The sequence below is a fragment of the Dendrobates tinctorius genome, unplaced genomic scaffold (genome assembly GCF_039654945.1).
Source record: "Dendrobates tinctorius isolate UK_male_01 unplaced genomic scaffold, ASM3965494v1 ptg000015l, whole genome shotgun sequence".
Lineage (NCBI taxonomy): Eukaryota > Metazoa > Chordata > Amphibia > Anura > Dendrobatidae > Dendrobates > Dendrobates tinctorius.
Window position 1 is genome coordinate 39,729,954 of NW_027361683.1, and position 14,091 is coordinate 39,744,044.

The 14,091-nt window shown below is 46.8% G+C and overlaps 1 protein-coding gene across 4 annotated transcripts; it reads left to right on the forward strand.

Moving 5' to 3' along the window:
- Positions 1–3,828: 3,828 nt before the first annotated feature.
- On the forward strand, positions 3,829–10,773 carry PIGV (phosphatidylinositol glycan anchor biosynthesis class V). Of its 4 annotated transcripts, none has more exons than XM_073563863.1 (4): positions 3,845–4,779; positions 5,297–5,412; positions 5,495–6,586; positions 10,426–10,773. In XM_073563863.1, the coding sequence occupies exons 2-4, from the start codon at positions 5,305–5,307 to the stop codon at positions 10,666–10,668; spliced, it is 1,443 nt and encodes a 480-aa protein (XP_073419964.1). In that variant the 5' UTR covers positions 3,845–4,779; positions 5,297–5,304; the 3' UTR covers positions 10,669–10,773. The 4 variants fall into 4 exon arrangements, with proteins under 4 accessions (XP_073419977.1, XP_073419964.1, XP_073419958.1 ...); XM_073563857.1 differs by lacking the exon at positions 3,845–4,779 and adding an exon at positions 4,786–4,956; XM_073563876.1 differs by lacking the exon at positions 5,495–6,586 and having other exon boundaries at positions 3,829–4,779.
- Positions 10,774–14,091: the final 3,318 nt, after the last annotated feature.

The following is a 14,091-nucleotide window of genomic DNA, read 5'->3' on the forward strand; positions in this document are numbered from 1 at the left end:
CATTACCCCTTCAAACTGAGTAGTGCCGTGCAGGGCCGAACTGCCCACTATTAAAAAGTCATCCAGATAGGGGACCACCATGATATCCTGTTCATGGAGATGTGTCATGACCTCTGCAACCACCTTGGTGAAGACCCGTGGAGCAATGGCGAGACCAAACAGAAGGGCTCTAAACTGGAAATGTTTAACCTTACCCCCCCCCCCCCAGTGATAACGCCACTCTAAGGAACTGTTCGTGACCTGCATGTATAGGTATGTGATAGTATGCGTCCTTAAGATCCAATACCACTATAATGCAATCTTAGGTCGACAATAAAGTTGCTCTTCAGACTCCAGTTAAAAGGAACGCACTACCAGGCTTTTGTTCAGACATTTCAGATTAATAATAGTCCGAAAGGAACCGTCCGGCTTTGTAATCTGGAAGGGGGGGGGGAGTAGAACCCTCTACCTCTGTCTGATAAGGAACCTCCACCAAGACCGCCTTGTGCCACAGTGCCAGGACTTCTGACTCCAGGGTCTGCTCTTCCACCTCTGAGGACCGAGTGGGAGTTACCATAAATTTGTCCTGCGGTATTGAACGGAACTCTAATTTTAGTCCTGATCTAATCAGATTATGGATCCATTTGCTATTTGATATTCTTGACCAGGCTGGGTAGAAGGCCGACAGCCTTCCCCCCCCACCTTGGCCAGTAGTCACTTGGGTGGTTTCCTGTGATCCAAGGAGGAGCCAAACATGTATCCTCTACCTTTCCTTTTCCTGTTGTCCCATCTGCTTTTAGCTCTGGAAGACTTCCTATACCTGAATCTTCTGTTGAAGGAATGTCCGTAGGAAGGAGCCAACAGGCTAGGAAACTTCATTTTTTCAATAAATGCCCCGCCTTTTCCAGGAGTTCGTCCAGCACTGGTCCAAATAGGTGTTCCCTTTCAAAAGCGATGGTGCAAAGCTTTGATCTGGCTTGGATATTTCCCTCGTCCAGCATTTTAGCCACAAGGCCCTTCGGGCTGCTGCTTTTGCGGCTAACCTGAGTCTGCTGATGCGTCAGATAGAAAAGCTGCAGCCCTTACATCATGGGAAAAGTCAGGATGTTTTCTCTAGACGCTTTGTCCTTCAATTGCGTCTCTAACTGGTCCAGCCAGACCATTAATGACCGGGCTGTACCGGTGGCTGCCACTACCAGCCTAAGGGACTCCGCCATCTCCCAGGCGCCCTTCAGAAAATTATCTGCCTTATCTAGTGGGTCCTTTAGATTTCCTAGTCCTCAAATGGTAGCGAGGCTTTCCTAGATGCCTTAGCGACCACCGCATCCAGTTTCAGGGTTTTATCCCAGGAAGAGGCAAACTCGGACGGGTACCTTCTTTTGAAGGCCGGCGGTAGGGAGCCTTTTCTTTCTGGTCTCTTCCATTGTAAAATAAGAGAGCTGATTTTTTCATTCAGCGGGAAGGACCTGCGAGCTCTCTGATCCAGACCGCTGAACATCACATCCTGCATAGATGTTTCAGGCTGGGACACAACAACCTCTGTGGTAATAGTCACCGCCTTTACCAGCTTATTCACCTGGTCAACCAGGATGCAGGCATGGCTTGACCGGGCATCTGAAGATGATGATGTTAAAGCAAACAAGGCCGAGACAATCTCCCCTGAATCACTCTCACTATCCGACACTAGGGATCTGGGCTTTCTTATTTCTTACATAAGGACACATTCCTGGGAAAGGGATCTCACCGATTCTCTAACCTCTGCCTTATCTCCCTCAGGCTACAGTCTGCTGAATGCATGGTTTGCATAGTCTCTTCCCATAGGAATCCGGTAGCAAGGCCCTGCAATTTGCACAGTCTTTGTTTGGCCTTAGAGGTACACTTCTTCCCCTAGCAGCAATAAGGGAGAGTCAAGGGGAGGACAACATCACCGAGCGAACTTTCATGAAGATCACTTACCAGTGAAGCTTAACAGAATGGTACCAGACATCTCTCAGCCGAAGGATCCTCCTTAGGGGCTGGAGACTCATCCAGTCTGCTGGAACTCATCTGACTGGATTTCCTTTCATCCACACGACCACCTCCTGCGCTGATACGTGGTCGTCGCTGGGTCACTCTCCAAGGGGGGCTCCTCGGTTTGCTGCTGTTGTACAAGCATAAGCTGCACCTGTTCTTGCTGCTTTGGTGACTCCATGATTCCTTGCTGAATTATGGGTCTGGAAGCACCTGGTTTCATTCTGGCCTGCCTTAAATATCCTAGGCCACTCCCGTACCTGTACCCCCCAGTCCTTACTGGGTTAACAAGTCCTTCACATGGCCTGCCAGATGCTTCTTCCCCTGGAACTACCGGCCGTGCCCCAGCGCCTCTGGCACTCCCATGTCTGGCGAAGATACTGACCCACATGACCCCGACCAGCGTCGCCTGCTACCTTGGACGCAGCTACTTACACGCCCAGGAACGACGACATCCCGGATTTACAGCCGTGGCAGTTCACCGCATCCCCAGCGTCACAAAGGCTGGTTCCCAGCTGCGTCACTGACCTGTGCTCCGGCCACGTCCAAAGAGCGCACTGGCCGCCTCCACCCAGGCCCACCCAGCTGCCGGAGGTCCCACCACCACGCGCCAGGAATGCGGCACCAGAGGACACACACCGCCGCCAGCCCAGTATACTTACCTGCACCTTAAGCGTTGCACCACGACCAAGTCAGTCATCCTACCCGGACACTGCTTGCCTGAAACTGCTATCGTGCAGTCCCCCTAGACCCACTGTGGCGCTTCCAGGGCACTGGACCGGCCGAGGCAGGGGACCCCCACTGCTTAAGCCAACCGGCCGGGCCTGGGAATACCTTCTTCACATGTATGTCTGAAGAGTTTCACCTGTCAGGGACAGGAAGCCAACTGATGCAGGAGAGAGGTGCCGCCCTTTAATGTCTGTAGGTTTCCTGTCCCGGAAAGGTGGATCCCCTCTCTCGTGGTGCTGTCATGGGAGACCAAATGAAAAGGACCTCAAAGCACATAATACTTGATGGATCAAAATACATTCAATTTTTCCAATACCCACAAAAAAAAAACCCAGCTATATATTTGCCAATGGACTGCACAGCCCTAATTCCTGGCTACAGACTGGATCCTGTCACTCTTCCTGCTACTCTTTTCCCTCCCTAGGCTAAATGCAGATTGTACTGTATGTGCTGCAAACGAATCGCCCTTAGAAGGGCTGTTAGTGGTGCTGAAGCCGAGTCATCATACCATCAACACTACATGCCTGATTCATTATACTGTACAAACAGGTCTAGACAAGCACTCTCTCCCTCCAATATAAAGTGTCACAGAGCTGTGTAGTGGCGTCAGTGTGTTGAGTCGGGTGGCACTCGTCCTTTTATAACCTCTGATGATGTCATGACCAGCCGAGATTGCTACGGCATTAGTGTGACTCACAGGCAGTCCCCACATGCTTATTGGCTGCGTAACTGAAGCCAAAGTTGTGGGGCGAGGATTCGAGTTTTACATCGTGCACCACCTACTACTACTCGTCGAGTAACGTGCACATCCAAGTACCATAATACTCGAGTATCACCGAGCACGTTCGTTGGTTGTAACCATGGATACCTAAGTTCTAAGATGCCTACACATAAGGAAATCAAGGGATGTAAGGAGAGGTTTGTGGATAGTTTCTGCGCTTGCCGACAGTTAATGAGACATATATCCCAGGATATAAAACAAAATAGTGGTTTATTCTACGCTTTTCAAAGTACCAATGACTTCATTTGGTACACTGGTATACTTGTGGTCGTTCCTGATGAAGAAGTAATTTGTACTTTGAAACGCGTAGAATGAACCACTATTTTGTTTTTGGAATATATGTTTAACAGCAAGCGCAGAAACCATCCACAAACCTTTCCTTCCATCCTTTGATGTCTTCGGGTCAATTGCTGACCCTTGGATCTGCTGCAGCTGAAATTCCATGTGACATGCTTTTTGAATACGTCTAGGTGAGTGTACTGATTTTATCGCCTGTCATATCTCTCGGCTAAGCCCCTATTTTCTGATTTGCTATGCTATTGGCAGGTGTTTGCTAATATTTCACCTACTACATATTGGTAGGATCTTGGAATACCCCATTAACTCCTAGCTAAGCTTTGCAGAGCTGGGGTCCTGGGTTCAAATCCCACCAAGGACAACATCTGCAAGGAGTTTATGTTCTCCCCGTGTTTGCGTGGGCTTCCTCCCACATACTGATAGGGAATTTAGATTGTGAGCCCCATCGGGGACAGTGATGATAATGTGTGCAAACTGTAAAGCGCTGTGGAATATGTTAGCGCTATATAAAAATAAAGATTATTATATCACTGGGGATCCGTCTGCCGAGACTGGCAGGTGTAGCGGCGGAGCACACCACTCTCTGAAGCTGCCGCATAAGAATGGCGCCTTCTTGTCCAGCCAACCTTCCACTACGCGTTGTCACCGGATAATACCCCATTCTACCTGCTATGTAGGGTGGGCCATGTTGTTTGCGTTTCCTGGCCAGCCCCAGCACAAGCTTGGCCGCCATGACACGTGTACAGCGGGGAGAAAGCGTTTAGTGAGCTTTAGCAATGGCACCAGTGGTCCCAGTCATGTGGCGCTCACAGCATACCCCGCTCCCATGCAGCAGCAGAAAGGCAGAGGCTTATCTCAGCGCGCTCGCCCCTCCCCCAATATTCGTCTCTCGTGAAGCCACGCTTTCTGTACTACTCCGCGACCTTTCTATGGTACTGGCGGCCGGGCGGATGTGACGTACCGGGAAGCGCACTACACTGCGGGTGAGGCGCGTTATGTGCTGGGATTTCGCTTCTCTGTGAGATGTAGCACAGCTCTAGAGAAGCATGAACCCGGATTTATTTCTTTGTGGCCGGGACTACATTGATGTTCCTACTCTGAGTACAGGAGTCAGGTGTTCCGTTCATATGACTGGAGCGCCCTCCAGTGGTGATCTGTAGGTAAGGACGCGTTGCTGTGACGTCATTGTGTCAGTGACTACCCAGAGCCTGTGCAGTGTGGAGGAGAGCTCTCTGCTTCCTCATCTCCTACATATGGCGGCTTGGTACCACCAGCAGTCTGGATTGTGTTCACAAACATGGGCTGCAATAACCATAGTCCCCAGAAAGGGGTATTGCTAGTTTACACCTTAGCAGGGCCCAACCTTTGGGCCTCCCATCGATCCTAACAATGAAGGGCGCACATCATCGGTGTAGCCATCACCTAGTGATAGCAGTATTAAATAAAGTCATGCCGTTTGGTCCCCAGCACCATCCCAGAATACACTGTTTCCTTCCATAGGTCCTGTCATGGGATGGCCCTGGAGCAAGGGTAGACACTGGTGGAGCCATGACCCTTTCCTCCAGGAGGTTCTCCGCTTCTCTCTTTGGTGCCGGGGCCTCACCTTTCTAATGCAGGTGAGTAGATGTAGGGAGCGTTGCTGGTGGCATCTAACTGCCAGGACAGAACTCAGAATAAATGCATGTTTTTCTTCACAAGGTTGGGTTCAATCTCCTGCTGCCCGATCACAATGCTGACGCCTTTTCTCCACCAAGACTCGGAGCGAGTTCCCTAGGTGACCGTGTAGTGGAACTGTTTTGTGCTGGCTTAGGACGGTGGGACGCAGAACACTTCCTGTTTATAGCGGAGCATGGCTACGTGTATGAGCACAATATGGCTTTCTTCCCGCTCCTTCCAGTTATTATCGGAGGCCTAGCACGAGGACCACTTCTGCCACTAGCGGGGCTGTTGAGACTGCGTAGCCGCCTGCTGATTTCTTCTGCCTTTCTAAACTGTGTATGTTCTACATTGGCAGCAGCGTCGTTGTACCTACTTGGATGTGTGACATTGCAGTCCCGCCATTCAGCGTTCCTTGCTGCCCTTCTGTTTTGTATGAGCCCAGTTTCCATCTTTATGACTACTACCTACTCGGAAAGTCTCTATGCACTGGCTACGTTTACTGGGCTGTGGCAACTGCACAAGGCGAGGACTTTCTGTGCCTCTGCCTTTTTCTCTCTTGCCACTGCTGCTCGTTCCAACGGACTGGTGAATGCAGGCTTCTTGATACATTCCGCAGTAAAGGCCGTGGTACAGAGGAAAGGGAATTGCAGGCAGTTGATGAAGACGGGATATGGCATTATTTTAGTTATTTTACCTTTTATGCTCTTCCAAGGTTTTTGTTATGTCAAATCTTGCCTTGAATCCAATGGAAATGACCAAATACCTCAAGCACTAGTAACACTGGCGATGGAAAAGGGATACCGTGTGCACAAGAAATCCATTCCTGCCTGGTGCTCACTTAGTTTTCCGCTAGCGTATTCACATATACAAAGTGAATATTGGGATGTTGGATTGTTTCGATACTTCAAGCTCCAGCAGCTGCCCAACTTCCTGCTGGCTCTACCTGTTCTAATTCTGAGTGTGTCAACAATATTGGAATATACATTGTCCAATCTAGAGCTATGCAGAACACTGGGCCTGTGCAAAGTGCAGGGTAAACCTGCAAATGGATTCTATGGACCTCAAGTGTTCGTCTATGTGGCACATCTTGCAGCATTGACAGGGTTTGGCTTCCTGTGTATGCATGTGCAGGTAAATATGACCATAATAATCTATGAAATTATAATCATACATGGTTATGTTAATACTATTCTGAAATATCTAGAGATTTTAGTCCTAAAGCTGTCCAACATGAAATCTGTATGAGATGGAGAAACATGGTTACAATATGGTGAAACTAGATCATCTGACCCCTTCTCAAGCTGTCGCTTATCCAAACGTAACCATGATGGGTATCCACAGCGCTAAGCAACATGGAGTTGTTGCTGGATTAGTATATGGGGACTATTTATATCAGGGGTGGACACTGACAGATTGGGGCCCTGTGCAAGAAATGTGTCTGGGCCCCCTTCCTTTTATGGCGACAAAGCTAGATATTATATCTATATATAGCCACACGCACATACGTGTATATATATTACAGTCTCCTTTATTATGTATATTGCCATCCCTTATTATACAGTGCCCTCTCGTTACGTGCAGCACCGTCCCTTACATATTGGATTATATAGAGCCCTGTTTTTTATTACATACCGTCCTGTCTTGTTAGATGTATAATGCAATGATGGCTGATGGAGCATGGGAAAGCTTCCTTTCTAATGGACGAGCTGATGGACTGGTAGTCTGGTCACCGGCTCCTCCATCAGCAGTCATTTTATATCTAAAAAGAGAGGGGACTCTGTAATAAAAGAGAGTGCTGTGAATAACAAAATTAACAAGAATACACTATGTAAGAGACAGCACTGTACATAACAGCAGAGGAAGCTATATAATAAGGGACGGCACCATATACAGTGCCTGCAAGTAGTATTTAACCCCCTGCAGATTTAGCAGGTTTACACATTCGGAATTAACTTGGCATTGTGACATTTGGACTGTAGATCAGCCTGGAAGTGTGAAATGCACTGCAGCAAAAAAGAATGTTATTTCTTTGTTTAATTTTTTTTTAAATTGTGAAAAGTTTATTCAGAGGGTCATTTATTATTCAACCCCTCAAACCACCAGAATTCTGTTTGGTTCCCCTAAAGTATTAAGAAGTATTTCAGGCACAAAGAACAATGAGCTTCACATGTTTGGATTAATTATCTCTTTTTCCAGCCTTTTCTGACTATTTAAGACCCTCCCCAAACTTGTGAACAGCACTCATACATGGTCAACATGGGAAAGACAAAGGAGCATTCCAAGGCCATCAGAGACAAGATCGTGGAGGGTCACAAGGCTGGCAAGGGGTACAAAACCCTTTCCAAGGAGTTGGGCCTACCTGTCTCCACTGTTGGGAGCATCATCCGGAAGTGGAAGGCTTATGGAACTACTGTTAGCCTTCCACGGTCTGGACAGCCTTTGAAAGTTTCCTCCCGTGCAGAGGCCAGGCTTGTCCGAAGAGTCAAGGCTAACCCAAGGACAACAAGGAAGGAGCTCCGGGAAGATCTCATGGCAGTGGGCACATTGGTTTCAGTCAATACCATAAGTAACGTACTCCACCGCAATGGTCTCCGTTCCAGACGAGCCCGTAAGGTACCTTTTACTTTCAAAGCGTCATGTCAAGGCTCGTCTACAGTTTGCTCATGATCACTTGGAGGACTCTGAGACAGACTGGTTCAAGGTTCTCTGGTCTGATGAGACCAAGATCGAGATCTTTGGTGCCAACCACACACGTGACGTTTGGAGACTGGATGGCACTGCATACGACCCCAAGAATACCATCCCTACAGTCAAGCATGGTGGTGGCAGCATCATGCTGTGGGGCTGTTTCTCAGCCAAGGGGCCTGGCCATCTGGTCCGCATCCATGGGAAGATGGATAGCACGGCCTATCTGGAGATTTTGGCCAAGAACCTCCGCTCCTCCATCAAGGATCTTAAGATGGGTCGTCATTTCATCTTCCAACAAGACAACGACCCAAAGCACACAGCCAAGAAAACCAAGGCCTGGTTCAAGAGGCAAAAAATCAAGGTGTTGGAGTGGCCTAGTCAGTTTCCTGACCTTAACCCAATTGAAAACTTGTGGAAGGAGTTCAAGATTAAAGTCCACATGAGACACCCAAAGAACCTAGATAACTTGGAGAAGATCTGCATGGAGGAGTGGGCCAAGATAACTCCAGAGACCTGTGCCGGCCTGATCAGGTCTTATAAAAGACGATTATTAGCTGTAATTGCAAACAAGGGTTATTCCACAAAATATTAAACCTAGGGGTTGAATAATAATTGACCCACACTTGTATGTTTAAAATTTATTAAAATTTAACTGAGCAACATAACTTTTTGGTTTGTAAGATTTATGCATCTGTTAATAAATCCTGCTCTTGTGTGAAGTTTGAAGGCTCTAACTTATTTGCATCTTATCAAACCTGCTAAATCTGTAGGGGGTTGAATACTACTTGTAGGCACTGTATAACTAGAAAAGATGGTACGTAATAAGGGACAGTGTTATACATAATAAAAGAGGAAACTATGTAACTAAGGATGGTGTTATACAGAATTAGTGAGTACACTATATACTAAGGGACTGTGTTATACACTATATACTAAGGAACTGTTAGACATAATAAGTGATAATGTCTTCCTCCACCTGTCCCTAAGTCCATTATAAGTCCCCCTTCCTCCCATCCCAATCCCCCACACCTCTCATCCTCCTGTCCCCCCACCTAATCATTGCCCATTCCACCACCTCCATCATTTCCCTCTCCCCCATTCCCATTATTGCTCTTTTCACCACCATCATTCCATTCTCGCCAACCACCATCATTGCTTTTTCCCCTACCACCCCATCACTCCCATCATTGCCCTTTCCATCACCTCCATCATTGTCTTCTCCACCTCCATCATTGCCTTCTTCCCCACCACTCCCATCATTCTTTTCCACTACCACCATCATTGCCTTCTCCCCATCATTGCCCTTTCCACCACCTCCGTCATTTCATCCTCCCTCACCACCCCCATTATTGCCCTTTCCACCATCATTGTTCTTTCTACCACCTCCATCATTGCTTTCTCCCTTACCACCCCATCATTGCCCTTTCCACCACCTCCATCATTGCCTTCTTCTCCACCACTCCCATCATCTTTTCCACTACCACCATCATTGCCTTCTCCCCCCACCCATCATTGCCCTTTCCACCACCTCCATTATTTCCTCCCCACATCCTCATCATTGCCCATTCCACCACCTCCATCATTTCCTCCCCCCTCCACCCCTATTATTGCCCTTTCCACCAAGTCCATCATTTCCTCCTCCCCCACCATCCCCATCCTTGCCCATTCCACCACTTCCATCATTTCCTCCTACACACACACACACAGCACTATTCACCTCTCTGCACATTCCCCCGCAGCGCTACGCATGCACGCACAGACATCACCACTCATCACTACACACACACAACACACATACATACAACAAAACACACACAACACCTCTCACCTCTCCGCACGCTCTCCCGCAGCTGAAGCATCACTGTCCTGGCAGCTTCCCCTTTCTGGCACAGCTGCACTGAATGATGATGTCATCCAGCCACGCTGTGTCAGAGACAGGAAGCGCGGGCAGGAAGCAGGACGGAACCCTGCAGCTCCACTCCGCTGCCATTTTCTCCTTTAGGTAGTACAGCTGCAGGGATCACTCCTTGCCCGCTGCACATAAGGGCAATCTGGCCAGAGGCCCCCCAGAGCCTCTGGGCTGGATAAACAGGCCAGATTGCCATCCTTATTAGCCACCTTGCAGGGGTCCCCCTCCACCTCCAGGCACCAATGCAGCCACACAGGCTGCACATGCGGTATGACAGCCCACAATTTATATTCTGTACTCATTAAGTAAATGAAATAAGTATTGTAATGGTACAACAAGGTGATGGTGATAATGTTTCTTTGTGTATTTTCAGGTGCTAACAAGGCTCCTCTTTTCATCTTGCCCTGTGCTCTATTGGTTCTGTTCATATGTGCTGCACAGGAATGAACCATGGATTTGGGGTCTCAAGAAAAGTAAAACTGCCTCCAACCCAGTCCTTCAATTACTTTTGAGCTGGACTTCACTTCAACGAAGGACACAAATTATTCTTGGTTATTTCTTAGGGTACTGGGTTATTGGAACGGCCTTACATGTGAACTTCCTCCCTTGGACATAATGGGCACAGTTTGGGAATGGGTGTTCGGAATATTTTATTATAAGGACAATGAACTGTAAATAAAGGTGTAAAATCTTTATAATAAATTATCAGTGTGTGGCTTTAGTTGTGCTACATCTGTCATGAATGAAATCGACTTTATTATGGTAAATCCAGATCTATGGTTATGGGCGCAATAAAACCGGTTTTCAATGTGAGCGCTTGTTTTAGTCCAGTGAGTAAAAATAAATTATGTGCCCATGATAGAGTATGTTTTGAGAGGTCTACAGTACTGCAGATAAGTTTTAGGCAGGTGTGGGAAAAATGTTGTAAAGGAAACATGCTTTCAGAAGTACAGGAGAAGTGTTAATAGTTTGCATTTTGTTAAGTGATAAAAGAATAATGAACAAAAAATTAAAGCAAATCATTATTTGGTGTGACCACCTGTGACCTTCAAAACTGCAGTTGGATCTAGAAAAATTGATTATAGTATTGAAGTACCTCACAGGTAGGCTGTTGCAAACATCTTGAAAAATTAGGCCGAGATCTGTGTATGGAGGCTTGATTCTTTTTTTTTTTTGTCTTCATGTTGAGATCAGGACTCTGATATCTCATGTTGAGATATGGCCCCTAGGCCATATCACTTCTACAACTCCTTGTCCTGCTTTACACAAAAGAATATTAGGTTTAAATCAGGGGTCTCAAACTCGGCAGAGTAAATGGGACTCACATAAAAAAAAATTTAACCTGGCGGGCCGCATTCCTTTCAAACTTAATACAGTACAAAATTATTGTACCTCATACACACGTGGCTCCGCACATCTCCACTCCGTACACCTCGTACACGCGCGGCTCCGCTCCGTACACCTCGTACACGCGCGGCTCCGCTCCGTAAACCCCTCCTGACCGCCACACATAAACTTACCTTCACCCAGCACCATGACAACCAGACAGCAGCGTCCTGAATACACTGAGGCCACTGATCATGTGACCCCTGACTCCTCCCCCTCCTGTGACCTCATCCCAGGTCCTGTGCGCACAGAACAGCCATCACACACCTGAATGTGCACCTTCTACCTGCCTCGGAGTGAGACAGGTGGTGCACCGCGGGCTGCAGATGCCTGCCTCAGGGGCCGCATGTTTGAGACCTCTGGTCTAATTTTATTCTGCAGCAGGACAATGACCTCAATCATACAATTTTAGACTATGTTCGTATTTCCAGTAATCATCCATTAGAACAAATCCAGCAGTAAGTCGTTGACAAAGTTGTGCAGACATAACTTTTGTCTGGCAAAAAAAAAAAAACTTTCAACTGGACATGTTTTTATTCAACATTGAAATACAGGGAAAATGGATTCATTAAAGGGAATCTGTCACCTATTTTTTCACCTATAAGCTGAGGCCAGACCCATCAGGGGCTTATCTACAGCATTCTGTAATGCTGTAGATAAGCCCCCGATGTAATCTGAAAGAGAAGAAAAACGAGTTATATTATACTCACCTAGGGGTGGTCCGGGTCCGGTTTTGGTCCGATGAGTGTCGCGGTCCGGCGCCTCTCATCTTCTAGTGATGACGTCCTCTTTGCTTCCCGTCGCGGCTCCGGCGCAGGTGTACTGCTCTGCCCTGTTGAGGGCAGAGCAGAGTACGGCAGTGCGCAGGTGCCAGGAAAGGTCAGAGAGGTCCGGCGCCTGCACACTGCAGGACTCTGCCCTCAACAGGGAAGAGCAGAGTGTGCCTGCGCCGGAGCCGCGACGGGAAGCAAAGAAGAGGACGTCATCGCTAGAAGATGGGAGGCACCAGACCGCCCCCACCGGTGAGTATAATCTAACTTGTTTTTCTTATCTTTCAGGTTACACCGGGGGCTTATTTACAGCATTACAGAATGCTGTAGATAAGCCCCTGATGGCGGTGGCCGCAGCTTATATGCGAAAAAATAGGTGACAGATTCCCCTTAAAGGGCCATCTGGTTTTCTCTCATTTGAAACTGAAACTAATCCAGTAAGCAAAATACAAATCCTTTTTAAATGAACAAATATGGATAGCTAATGAATGGATCCATATTCCACAGACTTCAATGTTGAATAAAGGGATCCAGTTAACTGCCTGGCAAAAGAAAAGTAACGTCTGCACAACTTTTGTCAAGGGATTGCTGCTGAATCTGTTGTAATAGATGATTACTGGACATGTGAACATTGTCTTAGTGAATCAATTGGCTGTATTACATGATTAATATCTGGATGTATTCCTCAGCATTGAGGACAGCAGATGCAGTGGTCAGCCATGGAAAGTAGGTTCAGCAGATGAAAGACATCTTCCGATTTCAAAGGGAGGTAAAATGTCTAGCAATGCCATCCGCTTAGAACTGGCAGCAAACAGTAGGACCCAGTTATACACATTTAGTATTAGAAGTTTGGTCAGAAGTGGTATTCTTGGAAGAATTGCATCCAAAATCCAAACCTTTGACAAGGAAACAAGGCCAAATGCCTCTACTATATACAAAAATATAGAAACTGATGTAAAAAAAAAAAAAACGGCAACAGGTTCATGGACTCCAAATTCCATATACAGCCAATATCGATAATACTATCTTCAGTGTAAAGAGGAACAAATAGCCACGGAAGGGATATGACCCACAGAGCCCTGATCTCAAGACCATAGAGTCTGTGTGGGATTAGAGAAAGAGAAAAGGATTTTCATAAGCCTACATCCACAGAAGATCTGTGGTTAGTTCTCCAAGAAGTTTGGAACAATCTTCCTGCTGAGTTCATTCAAAAACTGAGAATTGATGCTGGTGGTCATGCCGAATACTTGATTTAGATTTCTCTTGTTCATTAACTTTCTATTTTGTTCATTGATAAAAATAAACAAATGTTTCTATTTTTTAAAATGCTCTTCACGTACAGCATTTTTTTTTTTTTTTAACCACAGCTGCCTAAAATGTTTGCACAGTACTGTGTGTGCAAATAAAATTCCCCTCCAATTCCTGCGCACTAGACTTATTTCTATTTGTAAGAAAGCGCAAATAAAGTTGCACATCTGTGATCCTTCCCCATCTACTAATAGTAAGGTGTATGCAGAGTTTATTGCAATATTCACCAGTGACCAGCATCACATGACTGCATTTATGACGTGTGAAGTGCAGAGGTCACTTTCTCACCAAGGGTAGCTTCATTTTAAACTCGTACATTAAAATACTTCAGATTTTACGTACCAGCAAATACCTGATATGCACACCTTCTCTAAATGTTCTTTCTTTATCGCCTTATTGGGGGACACAGATTACCATGGGTGTATGCTGCTAGGAGGCTGACACTATGCAAAACAAGAAAATTAGCTCCTCCCCGGCAGTATACACCCACCGACAGGCACCAAGCACCTCAGTTTGTGCTTAGTGTCTGTAGGAGGCGGACCGGGATCTCCCAAGATCCGCAGTTAACTTTTTTC